The sequence below is a fragment of the Mesoplodon densirostris genome, chromosome 4, assembly GCF_025265405.1.
Source record: "Mesoplodon densirostris isolate mMesDen1 chromosome 4, mMesDen1 primary haplotype, whole genome shotgun sequence".
NCBI classification, from domain to species: Eukaryota; Metazoa; Chordata; class Mammalia; order Artiodactyla; family Ziphiidae; genus Mesoplodon; species Mesoplodon densirostris.
Window position 1 is genome coordinate 120,145,168 of NC_082664.1, and position 25,841 is coordinate 120,171,008.

General features: G+C 54.3%; 1 protein-coding gene across 1 annotated transcript in view; it reads right to left on the reverse strand.

Annotated features, from left to right (window-relative positions):
* Positions 1-25,100, reverse strand: part of CCDC33 (coiled-coil domain containing 33) — a 118,502-nt gene extending 93,402 nt beyond the window's left edge. The window contains 3 exon segments of the mRNA XM_060096108.1: positions 23,632-23,905; positions 23,907-23,949; positions 24,791-25,100. Of these exon segments, the coding sequence (XP_059952091.1) occupies positions 23,632-23,905; positions 23,907-23,949; positions 24,791-25,100 (627 nt within the window).
* Positions 25,101-25,841: the final 741 nt, after the last annotated feature.

A 25,841-nucleotide genomic window follows, 5' to 3' on the forward strand; every position in this document is an offset into this window, starting at 1 on the left:
TCCTGCCCTACTTTTGAGGTTCTAGCAATTGGCCCTCTTTGCTCCTGCAACCTCACCCCAGGCCAGCTGTCACTTCAGGTCCCTCCTGTGCACAGAGCTTTATAGTTTACAAAGCCTCTCCACATGCATGGAGTCACCCAAAGCATTAAGTAGGGATGAATGAATGTGTCTTTCCCAGATGCCTCATCCATCGTCTACCCAGAAAACCCTGCAGACCGGGAAGGAGGAGAGGTGCCTGCCTGCACATGGGGCCTCCTAGGCTGCTTGCCCCAAGCAGACATACGTGCAGGAGCTCAACAGCTCAGCATCTTGTGGATTCACACGCTGGAAAGCAGAACCCTGAGCCAAGGCAGCGAAGTGGGAAAGGGAGGGAGCTTACCAAGGCCCAGGGCAGGCTCAGTTTGACTCCGGAGGCAGTGGGGAATCCAGGGACGGTAGCAGAGTCGGGGTATGGACATGGGGCTGCTGAGGTTGAGGTGTCCTGTCCTCCCTCGGCACTGGCTGCCTGGCTCTCATTCCCAGTCCCGGGAGTTGACACAATTGACCCAGATTAAGCCTCATCTGGCAGGAGGCCACCCCCCACCTTCTGTCCCTCCTGCTGATGAATCAGCACCAGTTGATGTGAGAGGCCCTCCTGGCCCTGGAAGAGAAGCAGTGGGCCTCTTCAGGTTGGAGATGGGGCCCTGGGGGAGGGCGTCACTGGGGGCTCACCCTCTTATCTGGGAAGCTTGGCCTGTCAGTCCTGCATTTCAGGGCAGGCTGTGGCAGGGGTGGCGGAGTCCTCAGAGTGGGAAGAGTCCACGGAGACCATAGAGAACGATGTGAGACAGAGGCCCAGAGAAGAGGAGGGCCTGGTCCGAGGCAGGCTTTGTGCAGGTGGCAGCCCCAGCAGGCTGGGTCCCCTGACTCCGTCCTGATGAGCACTGAATGTCTGGAGGGCTGGCTTTAAACCAGCTCTACCTCTCACCACGGCGGGACCCAAAGCCAGCCTTGCTCTGAGAATCGGTTTCCCCAACGGAACGATGAGTGCTTAAACCAGAGCGTCTGAAACTTACCCTGCTTCCTCTGTGAGCGTCCAGGTTCCCCATACATTTCTCCCCCTTTGAGCCTGGGAGTCCCGGGCACGTTTGCTTCTGACTCTGGGAAGCCTCCGGGATGAGGCAAAGGGAAGGGCTTTTTATGGCTGTTATTTTATGCAGTTCCCTGCACTACTCCAATCTGTCAGCATCTCCTGCCAGCTCTACCTTCACACCATGTCTAGAATCTGACCTCTTCTCACCATCTCCACTTGGATTCAAGACATGGAATTCCTGCACTTGCCTCCTCATTGCTTTCTCGTTTCTGTTTGTTCTGGCCCTCCCTCCGCCCTGCCCCATCTCACAGAACAGCCAGAGTGATCCTCTACAAATTTCAACCAGACCACATCACTTCTCTGCTCAAAATCCTGCAGTAGCTCCTTGTTTCACACAGAGCCTCACTGTGGCCTGTAAGGACTATACACTCTGGTCCAGGAAACTGACCTCGTGTCATCTCTGGGCCCCTTGCCCACTCACTCCAGCCACACTGGCCTTCTAGTGGTTTCTCGCAACCACCAAGCTGGCTCTTGCCTCCCAGCCTTTGCCCTGGCTGACCCTTCTGCCTGGACTGCTCTTCCCTACATGTCCATCTCTGTGGCTTGTTCCTTCACTTCCTGCACAACTGACTCTTTCTCAGAAAGACCTTCCTGGTACAGGCTGTGGTCCTTGCCTAACAAGATGGCTAATTAGGAGGTGAGAACATCAGCCCCCTCCCCAGCCCCAGAAGTGCCAGCCCTACAGACACTCTCCTTCCCTTCCTCTGGCTGAGGAGCCCCTCCCCCAACCCAGGACTCAGCAGAAGCCATCGCCATCTGCAGAGGTGTTGAAAGCTGCCCCCTCCTCCCCTATTCCTCTGCCAGGCCAAGGCGGGAGGAGGGGGAGGGAGGTCAGTACTCAGAAGGAACGCCTGCCAGGTGGAGGGGGAAAGAAGGAGAAGCAGCCACAAAGCCACCCCCTATCCTCATAGATCAGTGTTCCACCCTCACTGCACACCCTGTAACCCACTCACTCCCCAGCAGGTTTGATCTGGTTTGGTGATATAGGAGCAAGACTAGCAGCCTAGGGGTCGAGAGACCTAGGTTTCAGCCCAGCTATGCCCCCAACTCTCTAGGTGACCTCTCTGAGCCTTAATTTTCCCACCTGGTCAATGGGGATATCTGGAACGGTTTGTAATTCAGCCTTCCTAATAACCGGCCTGAGGTTCTTGCAGTGAGGTCAGGAGAGGTGACTAATGTCCCTCCCACTCCCAGATTCCCAGGAACTGCCTAAGATGGTAGGTAGCTCCAGCCCCCTGATGGCTGTGATGAGCTCCCTAGGGCCCCAGAAGTGAGGGCCCAGCAGCATGGCAGTTACCCAAAGGCTCTCAGTGACTCCCTGGCAGCCCCAAGTCCAGCCAGGCATTTGGCAGACCAGGCCATGAGTGGCGCCTCATCTACGTCCTCTGCTCCCGCTGCACCCTCTGTGTCCTCTGTGCCTCCCCTCTGGGACAACTGTCCGGGAAATAAAGCTTGCAGGGGGTTTGGCAAGAACTGCTCATGCTTTACCATTGGGCGTGAGGCCCGTTGCCGGGCTGGCGCCTCCTGGTGAGGCCTGCAGGCGTGTGTCCCCTGGGCAGGCTGGGCCCAGGGCCAGGGAGGCCTGGGGCCAAGTAGGAGGCCTCGAGGGGGGACAGTGGGCCAACTTTTCTGCCTTCCCCTCTTTCCTGCCTATGTCTGGATGGGAATCTGCAGGCTTCCCTCAGACGTGTGCCTGCATCAGGACTGATGTCTTCTCCAAGCCCCGCTCTTACCAGGCCTACATTGGAGACTTCAGGGAACAGAAGATGTACAAGCTGAGTTACATGTGGGGGAGTGAACTGTGGGTGATGACGAAACTAAGTATGAGGTCCTACAAAGCCATCTATAGGGGTGACATGAGCCCGAGGAAGGGAAGTCACTTCCCCCGAAGACACCTCCTGCAGGCCAGGAGCAGAGCTGGATACTTACACACCACTGGTTTATTCCCTGTTGACTCATGCCGCACTGCTAGGGTGCAGAAATCAGTGGGCAGTGTTTCTAGGCAGAGGTTTGGCTGGTTTACCACCACCCAAGACCACTCAGCCGGTACTGGCAGGGCAGGGTTATGATTCCAAAGCACAGCTCTCTCAGCTGCTCCACCGGGGCCTGGCATGTGGGAAGGCTCAGAAGTTGCTAATTCCCACGTCTTACCCTCCAGACAGCCTGCCTTGCCCTCAATAAGCCAGGATTAGCCAGCAGATGTCCTGAGGGACCTGTGACTGCCCATCACTCAGGACATTTGGGGATATGTGTGCTGGGGGGAGGGGACAAGGTGGGAGGGAGTAGGAAGATTGCACCAGCAGTGAAGGAGTTAATGGTCTATTGGGAAGGGACTTAAATTGGTTCTCCTGAGGGGACAGATGGAAGAAGACAGTCTCCTCCACCCTTCCCTGGCCACTCCTCTGCCCCAGCAACCTGGGAGGCCATAGGAAGCAAGGAAGCCAAGTTCCACCCTCCAGGATGCCCCTGGATCCGAAAGCCATGCCACTGGAGAGGCTCTGATGGTGGCCAGAGGAGGGGGCACTGGGCTGGGAACAGTCATTTGGGCTAATTCACTCCAGGGGCCTCTGTTTCCCCAGCTCTATCACCAGGGCTTAGAGTTGAAAATGGTCCCTCAGGTTCCTTCTCGTTTCAGCGTCTAAACTTGCCTGGGAGCTATGATGGCCATGGTGAGGCCCTTCTATAGGTGCGGAAACAGGCTCAGGGACACAAAAGCCCTTGCACCGAAGCACACAGCTTAGCTCACAGGCACAGAGCCAGAAACAGAACCAGGGTCCATCCACCTCCACTTCCTGCTGTCTCTACTCTCCTCTCTCACCAGCCGTTCTTTGTAGGTGACGTGTTTTCTCTGGGCCACAATGTATACACTCTAAAGCTCATAACCCAAGTAGCTAGTACCAGCACATGGTACTAACAATATGAGTTGTGGTGTTTGGAGCAGTAGAGGCTTTTCAAAAGGACACAGAAGTTAAAAAATCATAAAGAAAAGGATTGATATGATTACATTAAAAAATCCATACTGGGGCTTCCCTGGTCGCTCAGTGGTTAAGAATCCACCTGCCAATGCAGGGGACACGGGTTCCAGCCCTGGTCCCAGAAGATCCCACATGCCGCAGAGCAACGAAGCCCGTGCGCCACAACTACTGAGACTGCGCTCTAGAGCCCGCGAGCCACAACTACGGAGTCCACGTGCCACAACTACTGAAGCCTGCGCGCCTAGAGCCCGAGCTCCGCAACAAGACAAGCCACTGCAATGAGAAGCCCGCGCACCGCAATGAAGAGTAGCCCCTGCTCGCTGCACCTAGAGAAAGCTGCATGCAGCAACAAAGAACCAACGCAGCCAAAAAATAATAAATAAATAAATTTATTTTAAAAAATCCATACCAACTTCTATAATGGTTCAAAATTCACCACAATACATAAAAAAAAAAGACAAACTGGAGGGAATATCTGCAGTATATATAAAAGGATGGATATCCCTAATACATACACAAAGAACACTGAAACCTGTAAACATTACCATAACAAAAAAGACATGAATGGAGGACTCACAAAGAAATACTAATATGTGACATGTAATTATGTACGTTATGAACATCCTTATAGGGGATTCAACCCAGCTATCAAAAATGTTTCCCGGGCTTCCCTGGTGGCTCAGCGGTTGAGAGTCCGCCTGCCGATGCAGGGGATGCGGGTTCGTGCCCCGGTCCGGGAAGATCCCACATGCCACGGAGCGGCTGGGCCCGTGAGCCATGGCCGCTGAGCCTGCGCGTCCGGAGCCTGTGCTCCATAACGGGAGAGGCCACAACAGTGAGAGACCCACGTACCGCAAAAAAAAAAAAAAAAGTTTCCCAAAGCTATGAATCAAATAAAACAAATCTGGTTCCTTCTCAGGGCTCCTAAGCACCCTCCCTGGATCCCCAAATCCAGTTGGGTGGGCAGGTGGGAATGAGCTTCCAGAACCAGCTGGCAGCTTAGGGCCCCCAGGTCAGGCCGGCTGGGTGCCTGGTCCCACGTGTGTGACATTCCGGAAGGAGGCTTAAAGCAGGAGGGTGGAGTCAAGAGGAGGAGCCAGCTATGGGTAGAGAACATAAGGAACCAGAGACACCATAGTCAAGGGTAAAAAGTAGAAACCACACTGGGGTCTCGGTACCCTTAGCTGTTTGGTTTATTTGACCTAAGAGTGTAACTGCAAAGAGGGTGTTCCCTAGTTAGCAAATACCTGTGTACCTTTGGCAAGTGACACAGTGAAGGGCATGGGTTCAGCCTTGCCAGTTAGCACAAGTAAGGGTCATGCTGCTCTGTCACTGCTATTTATTAAGCACCTATTATGTGTCAGGCACTGTTCTGAGTACTGGGAATAGAGTAGTGATGGAAACAGACAAAAATCCCTTCTCTCCAGACATTGGAGCATTTGTGGCCGAGGGAGAGGGCTGGGCCAGGGCTGGGAGACGGTGGAGCAATGGGGCATGGGCACTGCCAGGGCAGCAACCTGGGAATCTCCTGGAGGATCTTGGAGGATGATGGTAAGCCATCGTAATAGGCTCTCTGAGCCTCTGTGACCCCCCAGCAACAAGAGGACAAAAACTCCTTTCCAGGCTGTGTGTGTGGGGGGATGATATACCCAGTTCAAGCTACGTTTCTCTCTGGGTCACAGGGAGATGGGCAGAAATCCCCAGATTGAGTTGATGACACCTGCAGGCACACCGCATTTCAGAGCCCATGTGTTCCAGGAGTATAGGACGCCTCACCGGGAAGAGCCACAGAGCCTACCTCCTTCCCCATTTCACAGCTGTGAAAACTGAGGCCCAGAGAAAGGAAGCTTCTGTCATGATTCAGGAGCAAACAAAACAAGGGACTTTGAAGGAGAGATGAGTTCATGCAGGTGCACGCCCCATGCCCCCAGGCCTCACCTTTTTCTTTTTCTGTACCATCCTTTTGGGGGCAGGAGTGTTTGGCCTTGTTTCCCAGTCTTGGGGACCAGTACTTGGTATTGCTGGGTGATCGATCCTGCTCAGACAGCTGGCGTGGGTACCTTGGAGTCTTTGGGGGTGGCGCCCAGTATGGAGCATCAGTGTGGTCTCAGGGGTGCCAGACACCGGCTCTGGGACCTGGGCAGGGGGAAGGGGGAGGGCAAGGGTCTGGCGCTTTCTCAGCAGGGAGACATTCTGCGAGCGGAGGTGATGTGTGGGCTCTGGGCCATGGCCAGCTGGGCAGGGGTCAGCAGCTGGGCAATCGGCTCTTGGCACCCCCAGAAGGTAAAGATAGGGGTGGACCGCTCTCTGCCCAGACCTGGAAAAGCAGTGAGCTTTTCCACCCACTTGGGTCACCTGGGCAACACTGTGTGTGCTCACAGGGCAGAGCAGAAGCCACACAGACACCTGTCAGGTGCAGTGGCGGGGGAGTCTGAAGCCCTTCCCCCTATTCCTGGGGATGTGTCCTGCCTGCTCTCTGGCATTCAGTCCTCATCCTTCCTGCTCTGGGTACCCCAAACAGCCCATCAATCAAGATTCACCAGTGGTCCTGTGTGCCCAGTCACATGCTGACCACACTGCAGGAAAGGTGGAGACCCAGACACTGCCTGCAAGGAAGTTGCAGCTTGGTTGGAAAAACAGCTATTTCTGTTAGTGAACCTGCCAGCATCCTGCCTCTTTGGATGCTTATAGCCTTCTGTTTGTTTAATAGTAATAAACACAAAGTTCAGGAGAATGATTTCCTCTTGGAGGGTGTGTGGGAAGATGGGGGAGAGAACGGGAAATAAGTACATGTGGTATTGTAACGTTGTCCCCTTAGATTGGGTGGTCAGTTAAGAGGTGTTCATTATATTATTTTTTTATTTTTTATTTTATTTTATTTTATTTTTGCGGTACACGGGCCCCTCACCGCTGCAGCCTCTCCCGTTGCGGAGCACAGGCTCCGGACGTGCAGGCTCAGCGGCCATGGCTCACGGGCCCAGCCGCTCCGCAGCATGTGGGATCCTCCCGGACCGGGGCACGAACCCGCATCCCCTGCATTGGCAGACGGACTCTCAACCACTGCGCCACCAGGGAAGCCCCATTATATTATTGAAAATAAATTATAAATAACTAAAAGGGCTATGTACGGTCAACAATTGTTCTAGAGTACGGACCAAAGATTATGACTGATCCAATTCTGAGCTCCACAAGAAATTATTACATAAATAATGACTTTTTTTTTTTTTTTTGAGCACTTACCACATGCCGGGCATGGTTCTGACACCATGAGATGCAAGAATGAGGAGTGACTGGCCCTTGGCATGGGGGTGGGGTCTGCTCCATGGGGAGACGAGGTGTGAACTGGCCTCAAAGGATGATCAATACGGGGTGGGGTTGAGAGATGTCTGGAAGACCCCTGTGGCCTGCCCCATTCTTGTGCCAGCTGCTTTAGACACCATATGGAGGGTTCTTCCCACTTTCCTTGGTTTGGGGGCCAAGAGCAGGCCCACCCTGGCAGCAGAAAAGCTGAGGACTCACCTTTGATTAGAACTGAAAGGTCACCAGCCAAGGTCACCCAGATGGTTGGGGATGCACGCTGTGCGTCTCACTTCCAGGTTTCTACCCTCCCAGGCCTGGGCCGACACTGTCACAATGGAGCATGCGTGGAGAAGACCTCAGTGGGTGGTTCCGCAGCCTCCCTAGAGTGCCTCCCCCTTCCACACAGTCCCGAACGCTTTGGCAGCAAGTCGTGGTGGCGGGAGGGGACCAGAACTACTCCAGGGCTGGCTCAGTTCAGGGCCCTGCAGCAGGGCTGGGAGAGGCCAGCAGGTCTCTTAGGGAGCAAACACTAAGGAGGCACTTGGCTCTCAGGGCTATGTGAGTATTCCTGCCACCGCACCTCCTTAAATCCTGCACCCTAACTGCCTTGCCTGCCCAGCCCTGCAGCTCCCTACTGGCCTCTGAGCTTTCTACAGCTGCAGCTCTCACCCCGTCGGCCTTCCTGCCTGGGAAGAAGATAATGCAATTGGGCACTGGTTCCAGGCCGTCTGGCTCCAGAGCCCTAGTGAGCCCTGAGCCCTGCACACTCAGCAGCCAACGGAAAGAGGGCCTTCCCACCGCCTCACTCGCTGGCTGCCCGGCTCCCTGGACCAAGGCCCCCTGGGACACTCACTCCTGTGCTACACTAACCTTCCCTCCAGAACTGCTTACTCCTCACCAGTGAGACGGCCATCAGCCTGGGGACTGGATGTGGCTCTCCTACCTAACTACCCCGCTCCCGCGCGCGCGCTGTTCTACCTGCCTCATTGCCCTTTCCCAGTAAGGGGAACTCCGCCTCCCCCAGCCAAGGGAAATGAACCTGCTCCCCAAATGTCCAGAAGACCTTCTGCTCCCCTGCCCAGGGCACCAGCCCCAAGCTTTGATGACTCAAGGAGATTCCACTGTTAGGGGAAGCAGGTAATGATTGATCTCACGGCTAATAAGTAACCCTACACAACCCCTTCCCTCAGGAGAGAACACTTGGTACTGCATCATTCGGTAGGGCCAGGGGTTAAACACAGCCATTAGGGAGCCCACAGTCACTGCGCACTGGATCTGAGGCTGGCTCTTGGGGAAGGAGGGGTTCCTGCTTCTTCTGCTGGCTTTGTACTGGGCTTGCTGGGCAGCGGGAAGAGCCTCCCCCTCCGCCTCCCCCATTCTTTCACCACCACTTCTCCACCCCCATCACTTTCTCTCCATTTCTTTTGGGCAGTTGAATTGGGCTTCTGGGAAAGGGAAGGTATAGATGAGGTGGAAATTTAGTGTGATTTTTGTAGTAAATAGCAGCCAATAGCTGTGTGATCTTGGTTCACATACTAACCCTCTCTGAGCTTTGGTTCCCTTCTTTATACAGTGGGGAAACCAGGCAGCCATGAGGACTGAAGGAGACAATGCAGGTCAAGCCCTTAGTGTTGATACTCATTTAAGTTCTCCAGAAATGTTAGCTCTTTTCCCTGCTAAACAACCTTGGACTTGGCAGGTTGTCCCCAGAAGAAATGGACCAGAAAAGGGAGAAATGTCTGCAGGTTGCAGTCTCCCCCCACCGCCTGAGCCTTCACCCCCACCTCAAATATCCCAGCCTCCCTCTTCTCTTCCCCAGACCCACTCTGTTCCCAGCTTCCAAGACCATGCCCACAGCCACCTTTCTCCAGGCAGCCCCCTCGCCAGAAATCTCTTCTCCCTTCCTACCTAAATCCAATTTATCCTCAGGGTCCAGCTCAAGACATTTCATCCAGGAAGCCTTCCTGACCCCCCTTCTCTCCTGCTCTGAACAGTCCTCTGTCCACGGTAACACCTGCCTGTGCCTGTGTTTGTGAGTTCACTCCCGATAGGAAATAAACCTGAGGTCAAGCGCCTGCCCCTCCCCGAGTTACTGGCATTGTCAGTCAAGGCAGTTCCTTTATTTTTTTTATTTTTATTAATTTTTTTTTTTTTTTGCAGTACGCGGACCTCTCATTGTTGTGGCCTCTCCCGTTGCGGAGCACAGGCTCTGGACGCGCAGGCTCAGCGGCCATGGCTCACGGGCCCAGCCGCTCCGCGGCATGTGGGATCCTCCCGGACCGGGGCACGAACCCGTGTCCCCTGCATCGGCAGGCGGACTCTCAACCACTGCGCCACCAGGGAAGCCCAAGGCAGTTCCTTTAGAGGGTCTCTACGCTCCAAATGCCACTTCCCCTCAGCACCAGCAGTGTATACAGCAGATGCTCACTCATTGGCTGAAGGATGGCAGACTCCAGGAGGGCCCACTCCTCTGATTACAGTGGTGAATCCACAGCCCGCTAGGTCAAGGTCATCAGGGGCTGCTCTGACCTCACATCAGCTGAGGCTCAACCTGGGAGTTTCTGCAGAGAGATTTGGGGGTGAGTAGGGGAGGACTGGCTCTGCCGTGTGCTTCAATTTCATCTCCCACTGGGGGCCAGTTCACACCCTACCCCTTAAGGCACTGGGCAGAGTTTGAGCTTAAGTCACTGCAGCCAGAGCTCTGCTGGGGGCACCCGGAAGCCCCTCTCTCTGTGGTTCCCTCCAGCCTGTCCTCCTTCCTGCCCTTAGTCCCACCCACACCAAAGAAGCAGCCCAAGGACAGGGCCACCGGCTTCCTCTGAGAGTGTTCCAACTGGGGAGCAGGTGAGTGTGGCAGGAGGGTCCTCTCCCGTCACCTGTGGTGCTGGGCGGCTCCCATTTGAACCGTACATCCATTCTCCCTCTTCTCCACCCTGCGCTGTGCCCAGAAGGCTGATCCATGTGGCCACTTCAGTGGGTTCTGGTTGAGTTGGGTTTACGGGAGGGCCATCAGAGAGCTAGGAAGATCCTCCTGGCTGGTTCTCTGGGTTGGCTGGTCCCTCTCCCCAGGGCCACCCTGCCTGGCAGGCAGCACTCTCCATACAGCTGACCCTCCAGGTCATCGTTCCCCCTCTTGCCTGTTCAGGTCTAAGAGTCAGTGATGACTCTTCTCACTTACTAGCCCCCAGGGGACTACACTGTCCCTCTTGTTCTTCCTAAACATGACCCTCAACTTTGCAAATAGCCCCTCTAATAAATTCCCCTCAAATGACAGAATTTGAATGCCTTCTTTTTCCTACAAGGCCCTCAACTGATGCACCTGCTGCGTGAGCCCCTCATTGTGGGCCTGAGCGCTCATCTGATAAATACCCTGGTATTGCCACCAGTCTCATCACCTCCACATCTTCACACCCTGCTAACGATGAGTGAGCTCTTACTTTGTGCCAGGCGCTGTGCCCAGAGTTTACCTCACTGTCTCATTTCATCCTCTCAATCACAGCCCCAGGACTTATTGTTTTTACTCCATGTTAAAGAAGAGGAAACAGATGCTCTGAGAAATGAAGGGACTTGTCCAAATTTTGAAGCAACAGAGTTAGGATTCGAATGCAGATCTGCTTGCTCCAAAGCCTGCGGTCATAACCACCAAAGCATATTGCTTTTTCCTTTACTCCCAGGGCAAGGTGTCACATCTCTCCATCCTTCACTCCTAAAACTGGGACAACACGTAAAAGGTCAAGTTCAGAGATGAGAACACCTGACCTCTTGAATGGGGCTAAAGAGCTGCTCTGTGACAGTGCTGTCCACAGACACCAATAGTCAAAGGAGAGAGAGGTGGAGCATCCTGGGGGCTCACTGGGCACGGCTGGGCCAGGTCCCTGTAAACCAGGGCAGAAGTTGGGGTGTCCAGAGGAGGCCATTCTATCCAGCACAAATGGGTGGCAGTGTTGTTTGGTGGAGTCCTGGTGCTTGGGGGCTATGCCTGGGATCAAGCTCCCAGTTCCAGCTAAGCCTCTTCAATGCAGCTTGTCTGCTCTCTGGGTGGTGGATCCTGGAGGCACTGGGCGGCTGCCCTCTGACCTTCCTCTGGTGCCCTACTATGCAGAGGTGACCTGGATCTGCTCAGTCAGTGGCTGCTGGGCCTAATGCGTGTGCCTCCATCATGGCGTACTTGATAGTCCCAAACTTGTCACTGCGCCTCGTTTCTGTCCCTCAGGACTGACCGACCAGCCTGGCCCAGCACCATCACACTGGGCAGCAAAAAACACCATCAACCAGCTTGGAATCCGCCAAGCGAGGCTTTAACTGTGGCTCCTCCAGCCCCAGCAGCAAGCATTTGCACAAGTCCTTTGACCAGCTGGGGCCTCAATTCCTCATCTGCAAAGCAGCAAGGAATATCTACCTTGCAGGGGTGCGGTGAGGATCAGGTGAGAGAATGGATGCCTGGCACATGGCAGGTGGCCCAGAAAACCGAGCTTCCCCCATGTTTATGCCAGTTTGTGCCAATCTGGAGCCCCTGCGGCCCCAGCTGTGCAGCGGGAGACTTGGGGTGATTGTTAGGGATATGCTGTTCTCCTTGTTGGCTGTCACCGCGTCCCTTAGCTCAGCAGGCATGTTTATTGATCACCGCATTGAAGGAGTCCTCTCAGCATTGGTAACCAGAGCTCTCGTTTGGGGCAGCCCAGGTCCCATCATCGCACCATGGATCACTTTGCTAAAGAAGCAACGTGGCTTTTGGGCATTTTTCTTTTGCAGAATCAATAACTCGTTAACAAAGGACTGAATAAAGGGGTAAGCAGGGAAGGCGACCTGCCATTCCCTTCCATCGGGGGGGGGGCGGAAGAGGGACCCTGCCAAGGTCGAGGGGTCCACTCAGGGCAGAGAGGCCTTGGGGGGGCAGTAGGTTCAACCAGTTCCCTCACCCCAACTCTTCTGACCCGCAAGTCTGACCAAGTTCCTCCTCTGCTTTGATAAACACTTCAGTAGGCCCCACTGCTCTCAGGAGAGACGCTGACTCTCTCAGGAGCCTCATGGTCGGCTCGCCCCAGCCCCTCCAGCCTCATTGCTGTCGATCCCTGCCTCACACCCACGCTCCAGCCACACTACACGTCTGCAGTCCCCTGAAAGGGCTCTGGTCTCTCCAGCCTCCTGGCCTTCACCTAAGCTCTGCCTGGACTGTCCTCCCTCTACCAGCCTGAATAATTCATCGTGTTTCTTCAAGACACAAATGGAACAACCTCCAGCAAATCTTCCCTGAAACCTTCCCCCACTGCCTCCACTTCCACCCAGGGGCATCAGATCCGTAGACCCTGGGCCTCCCCCTGGCCTGGCTCATGACCCACTATTGACTTTTCGCGGAGAGGGTCTGTCTCCTCTGAGGGTAGAGACTGTGCCTGGTGATGCCTTGTCCCCAAGGCCCAGGCTGTTGCCTGGTACAGAATTGGTGTCAGGTGGGTGCTCATTGAATGAGTGAGGGATGACGTTAGCATCAGATGCTTTCCTCCTCCCTGCTAGTTCCCCAGATGCCCCCACTTCAGCCTGGGACAGTGATGCCTGCTCCCCAAATAGCCCTCTCTCTTCCAGAGAACAAGCCCTCAGGGGCCTTCTTCCCCTACTCGGGCATGAATATTTGGTGTGAACCTCATAAGAAGAGCTAACAATTAACAAGCGCTTGTTATGTACCAGGCACTATTCTATGCATTTTACATTTGTTAACTCGGTGCTCACAACTGCGTGTGAGGTAGGTACAACTGTAACCCCCTTTTACAGATGGGAAAACGGAGACGGTACCAGGAGCTGAACAGCCAAGCTTAGACCCAGGCCATGTGGCTGTAGAACCTGCATTTGTCATCACAGCCCTCTCCCTTAATGAGGTGCTTGTGGGGAGTTTGGGGGTGGGGGGACAGCCCAGAGCACCCCACTCCCAGCATGGGGCCTCAGGGCCCACTCTGCAGCTGGAATGAGCCAGCAGGTCCGAGGAATTCCAGTTACAAGAAACTGCTTATTCAGGCTTTACCTGCTGGGATCCCTTGATTCCCTCCCTTTCATTCCCTCCTCAGCACCAGCCCCTCGTCCACACCGGCCGCCCACCGTCTCTACCAGAGAGCAGAGCCTCTGGCCCTAATCTCATTTGCGGCCATGAAATCGCATTTGCAGCGTATTAATGCAGCATGGAGCTGGCCCAGCCCTGCCTGTCTTCCTGGAGGAGAGGAGCCTGGAAAGCATTCTTGTGGGGAGGCGCGTCCCGGAACACCCACCGACAAAAAGCAATTATGCTTTAAGAGGAAGATTAAAATAATATCCTCCGCAACAATCCCTACCCGCGGGCCTCAGCTCCACCCAGCCTCCACCACCTCCCGACAGTGATTCAAGGGAGGCTTCCTGCTGGGGGGCAGGGGTGGCAGACTCAGTTCTCTCCCTCTGAGGAGGATGTGCCCCCAAGGCCTGGCCCTTCACCTGCCCCCGCATTCACCACCCTTTACCTCCCTGAGTTCCCCAAAGAAACTATGCCCTCTCAAGCCTCTGGGCCTTTGCCTAGGCTGTTCCCTCTGCCTGGAATGTAGCCCCCCAACCCTTGTTTATCTGGCAGGCTGCCATTCACTCCGCATAATAATCATAGGTTAAGTTTTTGAGCATTTAGTGTGTTCTTTAAATTTACTACATATTCAATTCAACAATTCTGTCAGGGGACTATTGTCATTATTCCCATTTTATAGGTGAAGAAAGAGGGCCACAGAGAAGAAGTCCCATAGCTGGAAGGTGGCGGAGCAGGAATTTAAAGGAGAACATTCACCCTTTCGCCCAGGTTAAGCCCAGCTGCTTCCCCTCCTGTACCCGTGAATGCAGTGGTCTCACTGTGGTGTCTGATCTCCCTGAGGACTCTGAGAGGCCAGGCCTGGAGGAGAATCGGGGTTTAACAAATAATTCTTGGGTGGAAGAATCGACACACCTCCCTGCAGGGATAGAAGGGGTGCGGATGTGTGTCCCATTCCTGCCCCCGAAGCTGTATCCTTCCAGTGGTGCCTTCCAGTTTATCCGTATTGGAATTGGAATCTATTTGGAATCCCCTCTCCTCCAGGAAGGGCTCCTGGACTGCATGCGGTCAGGTTAGCATATCATTTAATCTTCATAATCACACTGCAAAGTAGGCATCATTATCCCCATATTACAGAGGAGAAAACAGAGGGTCAGAGAAGTGAAGTGACTTGATCAGGAACACTAAGTTTGAGGCAGAGCAGGGATCTGAATTCATGCCTGAATCCAGCGTCGTCGATGTTTATCCACAGCATCTTCTTGGCAGTGACTCACTCTCACTCCTCAGATAGGGTGGGTAAGGGCTTAATTCTGTGCTGGGGCTATTTATGCAACACTGTTTTCTAAGTGGCATCAGCCAACTCCAGTAGGCCAGGGGGTTTGCCTGGGGACTCTGAGTCACTGACAGCCCCAACCCCATCCCCAGTCCTGCTCCCAAACCACCCGGCACAACAATGAGCAATTGCTGTTAGGGTCAGCTTAACACTGAGTAATCTGTCTGGGCTGGACTTGGTGTGAGATGGGGCCACCAAGAAGAAATCTGTTGCCCCAAATGCTTGCCCATGAGCCTGTCATGTTGCCTAGAAAGCCCATTGAAGAATGATCTCCCTGGGAAAGAACACTACAAGTCATTCCCTCCTCTGTGCTGATTACTGTATCAGAAAAAGCAAAATATATGGTGGGGACCTGGATTCTAGCCTGGCTTTGCTACTGAGTCAATAGGAAGCCATGAGTAAATGGTTTACTTCCCAAGGGCTCAGTTTCTTGCTCTAGAAAATGGACATTATCAAGGCTAAACTGCCCACCTCCCAAGACCCATGCAGTGCTCTAATGGGCTTTGTAGTTTCCCCCCTTTGCCAGCCTGGCTCCAAGCAGCCTGGGCAAATGGTATAGCAAAGGGCTCAGAGCCCGGGAGCCTCCATTCCCTCGGCATCCCCTGCAACTCCTCATCCCACAAACATGCTCTCTCCACTCCATCCTTTCTCCCTGCTTACTGTTCCTTCACACACCTCATGCTCCCACACCTTTGCTTACCCTGTTCTCTCCGCTTGAAAACGACTCCCCTCAGTCCCTACTGGAATCGCACCCATTCTTTGAGGCAGGGATCAGATGTTCCCCATTTGTGAGGTGGGTTTTAATGAACCAAGCAATTTTCCACCTTCTTCCTCACCTGACCCTCACAACCTCCATGTCAGTGGGTACTGCTCTGCCCACTGTACAGATGAGGAACTTGAGGCCCAGGGAAGTAAGTGATTTGTTCAAAGTCATACAGCTCTTATACAACTGCAAAATGGAGTCCTAAATCAAGGTCTTTTGATTCCCAGTCAGAACTGGCTTTCCTACGGCAGACTGAGTCCTTGATGACCACCCAGCTCATGCCCATCGCTTCCTCCCCAAGCTCCAGCAGCCCTCACAGTGAGCTTTTTAAGTCATGGTCTTCCAACTCCTATTTCCTCTCCCCTCCTAGCCTGGTGGCTCCCCAAGGGCTGGGAGATCAGCTACCTTGTTTACTGCTGGGGGAGTGGATGGATGAATGGTTGGATGGACAGATGATCACTGTGGGCCAAGGGAGGTTGGACCATTGGACCCAAGGGCAGGCTGTCAGATCCAGGTAGAGAAAGGATACCCCTGACTCATCCTCCATCCATCCTGCTGGCCTCAGCTGCGCCTGAGCCCAGGGACTCTGCAGAACCAGCCGGGGACCCAGGCTGGGGTGTCTCAGCTGACGGGCCAACCCCTCACCAGGGCCATGGCAGGCCAACAGGGTACTGTCAGCTTTCTTTCCCTGCTGCCCTCCCCCATCCGCTGTTTTATTAGAGACCAGTTATTTACTGATTTATTTATTTAATATATATTTATTTATTTATGGCTGCGTTGGGTCTTTGCTGCTGTGCATGGGCTTTCTCTAGTTACGGTGAGCAGGGGCTACTTTTCGTTGAGGTGCATGGGCTTCTCATTGCGGTGGCTTCTCTTGTTGCAGAGCACGGCCTCTAGGTACACGGGCTTCAGTAGTTGTGGCTTGCAGGCTCTAGAGCGCAGGCTTAGTAGTTGTGGTGCATGAGCTTAGTTGCTCCGCGGGCATGTGGGATCTTCCCGGCCCAGGGATTGAACCCATGTCCCCTGCATTGGCAGGCGGATTCTTAACCACTGTGCCACGAGGGAAGTCCTAGAGACCAGTTATTAAAGACTGGTTTCACACGGGGTTTTAATTTAACCTCATACATCACACATGCCATATCCCCAAAGCTTCTTTCTCCTCTGCTAGAGGCTGCACTTGGAGGGTTTGTACAGAGATAAAGCCAGGAGGGTCCCAAGGAGGTATGGGTCTGTGTGTGGGAGGGGGTGTGCCTCATGTATGTCCGTCAATGAGTTGGTGTGAATCTATCATTGTGATGTGGGGAGTGGGTCTCTGCATGTCCAGGATGTGGTGGGTTTGTGTATATCCAACATGTGTGTGTCCTTGTGTGTCTGCACGTCTGTGCGAGTGGCTGTGTTCCCGAGTGTCTGTTGGGGGAACATCTACTTTCCAAGGGTGTGAGCGAGGGAGAAGAGAGAAAGATGACCCTAAAAGGCATGACAACTGGACCCTCCTGCCCCTCCTCCCTCCTTTCACATGAAGGTAATTTCTGGAGGTGAGAAGGCTACCATAGTCCCCCCTGCCACCCCACCCCCACCCCGGAGCCCCTCAGCTGCTGGGCCTGGGCTGGCTGGGAGGACATCAGAGCCGGGTACCCCCTTCCTCTCCATTTCCCCTTCACCACACACATAGCACACATTCACACACACACACACACACACACACACACACACACACACACAGAGGGCCTCCAGGAGGTGTGAGTGAGCGGCAGCCCCTGGCTGGGGTGGGGGAAGGCAGTGATGGGGGAGGGGCAGCGGGGCCATCTGGTATGCTCAGATACAACAATCTGCTAATGGAGTTTCTTCCCAGACCAGCGCTCAGGCTGACCCAGCCTTCTCTACCCTGAAAACTGGTACCCGGGTCCCAGAGACAGTGGGCTTCACAAGTTCCCAACACCCTTCCCATGGGAGGCCAGCTAGGCAAGCAGGAGCTACCCTCTTTTCTAGATGCAGAAACTGAGGCCCAGACGCATCTGCTTTGCCTAGTACAGACATCCCAACTCATTACTAGAAGAGCATTTATTAAACCCTGCCTGCAGGGCACGGCTAACCGTATACCAGCTCATTTAATTTTCCCAGCAACAGAGGGCATAGGAATTGTCCTCCCCCACTTTACAGATGTGAAAATGGAGGCTGAGGGAAGTTATATAACCTGCACAAGGTCACACAGCTACTAAATAAATGTTAGAGACTGATCTGAACCCAGATCCACCTGACCCCACTGTACCTGCCTCTCACTGCAAGTTGGCTGAACCCCAAACTCTCCTATAACCCACCCGTCTGAGCTCTAGGCACCGACTCCAAAGGCATATATAGAGACTTGGAAATCAGGCAGGCGGGGTGAAGAGACTGGCTCGGGCAAGGACATAAATATGGGACCCCCCCCAACTTACATATTTTCAGGTCATATCCACTATGTCCAGGGACTTTTGAGGCCCTTCAGAGGCCCCTGTGGGCAGAAAGCCTTTCAGGGCCACCCAGGAGCAAGAAGGGCCAGCAGGTAGCTTGCAGGGTCATTGTGGTACAAATAGCCAAGGGCCTTTCTCTTCCAGAGGAGGGTCTGGCCACCTCCCTCACCCCCCCCCCAACCCCCGGGCGAGCCCTGGCCAGCCCCGCCTCTCCTGCCAGCCTTAGCTCTCCTCGGCGACTGGTGATGGGTCTACACCCCTCCCTGCATGGGTGACAGCGCTCTCTGGGAACGTCTTGACAGTGCCTTTGTTCCCCAGAAATAAAAGAAAATCGAGCTACAAAGGGAAACCTCAGGTAGCTTTTAAGGGAGCTCAGCCGCCTGGGGCAGAGTGTGTTTAAGCTGGAGGCAGTTATCACAGGAGCAGAAGGGGGAGCCGCCCTCAGTCCTCTCCCACCCCCCTCCCCCCTTGATTGAGTTTACACAAGGAAAAGGCTCTTCCAAACAGCAGCAAAGGAGAAAAATCAATGAGAATTGATAGAGAAATGTAAAGCAGCCGTGTGTGTGTATATGTGTGCGTGTGTGTATATGTGTGCATATGTGTGTGTGTGTGTGTGTGTGTGTGTGTGTTAGGCACAGCAGAAGTATGCTGCCTGGACCCAGGCTGACCTGCTCTGGGGCCCAGGCCAGGGGAGTGGGGGCTGGGAGTCACACCCCGGCACGTGCCTGTGGAGGGGTGCTGGTGGCTGGGGGAGGGGCAGCAGCCGAGTCTCTCACTCGAGTTAAGAGAGAGATTAATATATTCAATCCACTCGGGGTAATTGAGGGAACAATTGAAGTGTTTTTCTAAAGCCCGTAAAACTGCCTCATTTGCAAGGAGCTGACCTGCTCACATCCTCGGTAGGTGATGGAGCACAGGAAGGGAGGGGGAAGGGTGACATTGGGCCCCCAATACTGAGGGACTGGGGCATTAGCTTGGGAGGGGGTTAGCAGTCCTGATCTAACCTGTTCTCACCTTTCGCACCTTGTTAGTAGCAGTCCAAGCCTCTGTTTCCCCACCTGTGAAATGGGCTGTGGGCATCCCCCTACACCATGAGATTGGATACAGGAGGGAAGCCGACACTGACCCTGAAGGTCTGGCACTGAGGTGTAGGGGCGTGCGCAAAGAAGTACCCAGCTCCCCCGCCAGGCCAGCTCCCCACCCCCACCCCAGATGAACCGGGCAGGAATGTTAATGAAATCCAACAGTGTGTGCGCCTTTAGACCGTTCGCATCTCCAGGGAAACAGAAATAGTATATACAATAGTGCGCAATAAAAGGCAGAATGAATTGAAAAGCAGAGCAGGAAGGGGAAGAGAGTGAGGGCCTGGAGTGCGCTGGCCCGAAGGCAGAAAGACACCTGGGGATGGAAGTGTGCGGGTCTGGAGATCTAGCCAGAACTGGGACCCGAAAAGGATGGAGAGAATCAGAGAGGGGGTGGGGGAGGGGAGGAAGGAAGGAACAAAGGCACACAGACGCAGAGACAGAGTTTCGGGGACCGCAGGCAGCAGGGACGCCAGGAGAGCCACTGACTGCTCGTTCCCCTGCACTCCTTTTTATGAACCCCCCCCCCCCCCCGCCTGTTGGTGCCAAAGCCACAATCAGAATCCGAAGGATTAGAGCCAGGTGCTCAGCATTTGGTGATTGCTTTATTAGCTTTTTCTTCTTTTTTTTTTTTCCCCTCCAGGGCAAAAAAAAAAAATGTTTTAAATGGAAAGAATTTAAAAAAAAAAAAGACCCTTGAAAGCATCATTTAAAAGGCTCCTCGGGAACAGAATCATTTCCTTGAAACAAAACTGCGATTGTTTGCAAGAGGTAAATGCAGGGGAGGGAGCCCACCTCGCCCCCTCCTTCCCCTCCCCCCACCCCTTCCGCGTGGGAGGAAGCTTCAGGGCCTAGCAAGAAGGAGCCCCCAGGATGGCTCACAGAGCTACCAGCAAGGAATTTTAAAGTTCATGTTTCCCGAAATTTCTTGACTGGGAATTTCCAGTCCACAGTTTCCCTCGTAAAGGGCGCTGCCCTGCAGGAGTTTGTCCTTATACCTTCAGGATCTCTTAGAGAGGTGAGTGAGGTAGAGGAGGGATTGCGGCCCCTGAGGGCCCTGCGGCTCCCAGCCCAAAGCTGTTGTGGCCTCCCCTGCCCCGTAATTCCCCAGGAGGCCTCATATGCCCTTAAAAGAGTTGAGCGGGAGTCACCCCCAAGGGTTCAGCAGCCAGATTTGGCCTGCACCTTGCTGTTTCCCTCATCCTTGGGGGACCTACTCTGTCCGGCACTGGACAGGTCACCCTCATTCTGGTCAGATAAACTCTCTCTTGCCCTGGGGAGAAAGGGCCTTGGGGGTGCCGGGGTGGCACAGCCCTGTGGTCTCAAACCTGCCAAGAGGCGAAGGACGCAGCATCAAGGGACAGGATGAGTCTGGTGGAGCTCCGCCCAGAAAGGAAGCCAGTAGAGGACACTGCAGCAGGCAGGAAACCTGGAGCTGATTCCCTCCCATGCACAGTAAACTTCCCACTCCAGCCACTGCCTGCACGGCCCAGTCCCCCAACTCGTGGGTCAGGGCCGGAGGGAATGATCTCTACCCTGGAGTCTGTTAGTACCTGCTGGAAATACTCATGGGGGATAAGCCCGCACTACCAGCAACCCCCACTCCCTCCCCACCCCCGCCACCTCCCTATCTCCCCACACACATAACAGGAAACGTGAGTACTGAAGAAGGGAAGATGTTAGCTCAGGGGAATTCATTGTCCCAGCAGAATCTCCAGGATTTCTGGAATGCTATGACCATGGCTGAGAAGCAAAGTGATTCAAAGTCAGTCACTGAAGCTTCACACTGAGCCCTGCCTCCTGTTCCCTACTCACTCTTGATCACTGCATTAATAATCCCCCTGCCCTCTGCCCCCCGGCTCCACACTTACCCCATCTCTCAACCCATAACTATCATCAGTTCTGGCTTAAAAAACGGACACACAAGTTGGAGAGCAACTTGTGAGCTTACAATAAAGTTTGAAATTGAATAGATTCAATGGTTGAAATGCCTGACCAGACAGGACCGAGGCTAGTTTGGAAGGGACAAAATCAATGCAGGGAAGGCTTCCTGTACGAGGTGGCCTTGAGGCTATCCATTGGCATCTAGAGCCTAGAAATCCATTCCTGGCCTTGAACTGAATATTGCTGAAGTTGGTCTACACTCAAGAATGCAGTTCCCTCCTCTCCATCTGTCCTGCTCACCGCCTTTTCCCCTCACCAGCCCCACCCGCCCCAAGATTGCTTTCTCCTCCTCTTCAGTTGAGAATCAAAGAGAGCTGGGTTAAGTCCTTCCATCCTGGGCTTCATTTTCCCTATCTGCAAGGAGGGGAGGGAGGATGGTTTTAAAGATCCCTGTGGTTCTAGGCCACATCCACTTCCCCAGGGAGCTGGCCACAGGCCCGGAGGACAGCCTGCGGCCCCACCCCACGCTGAGAGCCTGGTCATGGTGCTGTCCTACCAGCTGTGTCTTTGAGCCTCCAAAGACACCAGAAAGGTGCCCCCTGCTTCCTCAGGCTGAACTGCTGTATGAGTTTGCCTGAGCTGAAAGAAACAGCCCCTCCATTCTCTGAAGGACCCCTCTCCGTTGTCTGTTCCCCGCTGGCTTCCTGGCCCTGTTGTCAGGGCTGTGATGGCTGACCCCACCCCCAGGAGGGAAGCGATTTTCCTCTCCCTTGAAAGCCATTTTCTTGTCTTGGTAGAAGCAGACATCTGACACTTTAAGAGGGAGAACGGCAGGGAAATGACAGCATTAAATAACAGAAATTAGAGCTGCCTCGGATGGCTCAGCCATCTCACAGTCCCCCTTCCCTGCAGCAGTCCCACCCTCCCTCAGAGGCATTCAGAGCTGCAGCCTACAAAGAACTGTCCACGTGGCCCCTGGCTCAGGTGGCCAGGGCATGCTGGGACATCATAGACAGCAGGGGACTGCTTCTCCCTGAGCTCTGAGCTTCTTGCGTATCTAGTCCTGTAACAAACTGTAGAACATGTCGGAACCCAGGTATCATCCATCTCACTCACAAGCTCACCGCTGTATCTTCAGCACCCAGCACAGAGCTGGGCATACAATAGGTGGTCAAAAGTATTTGTTGATCGACTGACTAATGAATGAATAAACAGGGGCCAAAGCAGTCCATGTAACAGACTGAGACCTGGGCAAGAGAAGTCGGTGCCTGATCCCTGGTCCATCCTTCCAGTTCTCCTGGCACATTCTGCCAGATTACTCTGTCTAAACCACGGGTCAGATTGTCCTTCTCATGCACAAACCCCTCTGGTGGTCCCCCATTGCCTCCTGAATTGAATATCCACCTAGCTCTTTTGTCACTGTTCCTGATTCCTTCCACTTTCTCCCATCCATCAGCCATCTTCCAGCCCAACTCAGCCCACCACAGTGGGCTCCACTTCAGCCCAGACCAATGCGCTGTGGGGTGGAGGTGCTGTGCTGCAGGAGAGCCAGGCACCTTTGGCTGTAAACTTTTGGTTTCAACCTCAGCTCATTCTGCTGCCAGCCAAACCCTTTCCTTTTCAGCCAGCTCATTCTGGTCCCTGCTCCTTGGAATATGCTCCTCAAAGTCCAGAATTGCCATTCCTAAATCTTACCCACCTAGCATGGGATCTGAGAGAGTCAGCACTTAACAAATGTTTGATGGATGAATGAACGAATGAATGAGGGAATGAATGAATGAAAGATTCACCTCAAATGACATCTCTTCTGAAAAGCCTTTCCTAGGCTCCAAAATCAGAACCACACACTTCCTCACCAGAGCTCTCCTTCCAGCACATAACTTTTGGGACCATATGATGCCCACAATATGCCAGACTGTTTTCAAGCCAGGTGGCACCTTGAACCTGGGGTTTGACCTAGCTTTGGATTCCGTGCACTGTTGTGCACTAAGGTCCCCAGGAAATGTTGTTGGCATTAAATGGAATCAAGCATCCTTGGGGATGATCCTCAGTTTCTCTACCTGTGAAATGGGCTGCTTGCTCTACCAGTGTCTATCTATACTGTCTGTGAGGCCCACCAGACACACTGTCTGGTTGCAGAACACTACTGCGTGGGGGAACCTTCCTCAGGTCGGACAAGGACTAGACCCTCTCACCTGGGCCTGAGGCTGCCAGGGTCCTGGTTCAGGGCCGAGTCCCTCCTGGCCATGGTGGGAGCTGGGTGGGCTTGAGGGTGGGCACAGAGAGACTTCTGTCTCCCGGTCACTCCAGGCCTCCCTCAAAACCTGGTGAGAACGTGCGAGAGTGAGTTTGAGGACTGAAGGGTCTCAGGGCACACTCACCCACTGGGCAGAGAAACCCTACCCAGTGATGGCCTTGATCTGTGTGGCCTTTGTTCCATTTTCTGTCTCCTCCTTCAAACTGGGACTCCCTGCTGCACCCTCAGACTGCTTGTTCTTAGAACTGAATGAGGCAAACTTGGCAAGTCCTGCTGCTCTGCTCAGTGAAAGACTGTGGGGACAGCCAGGCTTATCGAAGACACAGGTCTTCTACCCGGGGGAGCAGTGATGCTAGGACCTCATGGGGACCCAGGGAACACCCACCTGCAGCCTGGGCAGCTGGGGCTCTGGGTGCGGTGACACTGGTTCTGGCTGGCTGGCGCTAGGAGGGCCGTTTGTGGCCGGAGGCTGAGGGGCCTGGTGCATGTGGAAGGCCACCCTGTAGGCCAGGCCCCCGCAGTGGCAGGCCGTGGGGTCTGCACTGGCCCGGAGCAGAGCCAGGTTGGCGCAGTAGTGGTGCGGGTCCTCGTGCTCCCAGGCCGAGAGGTTCATTCGGGGTTGGTCCAGGCGCGGATAGATGGGAAAAATGGCCTTGCCCACCCACTGGGCCGCCCTTCCGGAGGTCCCCGTCAGCCTTCAGGCGCAGCTGTGCGTTGTGCTGTCCATCATTCTTGCAGAAAGCTGGGTAGGGAACGGGGGTCTCAGAGGTGGTCTCTGGGGTCTCTCTCTGCCTCCCCCAGGGGATGAGGAGGACAGGCAGGGCCCTTGGGAAGCCCGGACTGCCCGGCCTTTGAGTTGAAGCCAGGCTTGGTTTCCCTGTGGATGACGCCCTCTCAGGCCCCATCCATGGTCCCCTCCCTTTACTGATGTGGGGAGTGGAGGGCTCTTAGCCTGTGAGGTGGTCCTGAGTCCTGCCACCCAGAGGGAGGAGTTCAACCTGACTCTGATCTCTGACCACATGAAGGTCTGGAACTTAGGTTCCCTGTTCCCGCACGCGCCTCCTCCTCCAGGAAGCCCATTTGGATGTCTTCACAGTCTAGGCATGGATCTTCTGCTCTTTCCAGGTCACTTAACTATTCTCTCTTTGGAATTCATGCCTCTCTACCTGATGGCTGGAATCTTCCTGATGGCAGGGCCCAGGTCTCCATCTCTCTGTCTACCCTGCCTACCCACAGTCCAGTGGCTCTAAGGCTACTCAGTGTGATGGCCAGTGGGACTGGCCCCAAACCTGCTGTGTGCTCAGCTCTTACAAATTCACAAAGCCATTCCTCAGCTGTCTTTTCATTTCTTCCTCACCCGACCCTGGGTGACCAGTGTCAGCATCCCCATGTCATACTGAAGGAGACAGGGGCTCACAGAGGGTCAACTTGGCCCAAGTGACACAGGCAGAGCTTTGGGATTCAATCTGGAGCTCCCCCACTGCGCCTCCCTGTTCCCCTGAGGCTCCCTGGAGTCCCTGACAGGGGCCGGGCAGGATTTGCAGGGTCCCTGTCTCTCCCTAGCCTCCACCCTTACTTCATACCTTTAAGCAAAGTAAAGACAAACTTGTTCCTGGTGAGGGTGAGGCTCTGGCCAGGGTCCTTCTGCTCAACGACATCAGTGACAGCAGAGCAGGCAGGGATGGGGTCCCCATCATTCACTTGCAACTGCACCCCAGCCCCAGAGCCGGCCTGCCGGGGCCTCTCAGCTGACAGCCGCAGGGCGTATCTGCCCTCCTCGATAAACCCCACGCTCAAGACCTCGAATTCCAGGTCCAAAGTCTTTTCGTCGGCCTTCAGCCTCTGGCTCAGCACGGATGCAGGGACCCAGGGTTCAGGCCCCCTGAAGGCCATGCCCATGTCAGGGACTGAGCCCCGGGCTGAGCGCTGCCCCTCCCAGCCACGTCCCTGCCTGGGCCCAGTCTGAAAGCCCACATGCTGGGCGCTCAGGGCCACACCCCCACGTTTCTCTGTTTGTTTGAGGAGAACCCAGGTAACAAGCCAGGAAGCTGGGCCTGTCCCAGGGAAAAAAGGCAGCAATGGATTCCCCCCATTTAGCTTTCGTTCATTCAGCAGGTATTTATTGAGCGTCTACTTTGTGCCAGGCACTATTTTAGGCATCTAGAATATAGCAGTGAGCCAAAGATTCCTGCCCTCCTGAAGCTTATCTTCTAGTGGGAGAGGGAGGTGGGGACAGATAAAAGTAAACCCTAAATATAGAAAGTAAGTTAACTATGATGTCTGCTAGATGATGATAAGTTCTATGGAAAAATTAGAGCAGGGTCAGGGGCAAGGAGAACCGGTGTGGGGAGCACACAGGTATGGGGTAATCAGGGCTTCCCATTTCCAGGAGAGCCTATCTCCACATGCCTGTTCATTCCCTAGAGTTCTTGAGTTGGGGGAGTGTCTGTTCCCTGGGAGCATACCCTTGGCACCTGCTTCTAGAACCAGTTTGCTTACCTTCTGAATCAAAACGCAGAATATGGGGCACAGCTTCACTTTACAGAGAGCCCAGAGCTTGTCGCACCAAAGAATTGTCAAGCTGGAACCTATCCTTCCTGATCTTGGGTCTTGCTGATATCCAGCGGGAGAGGG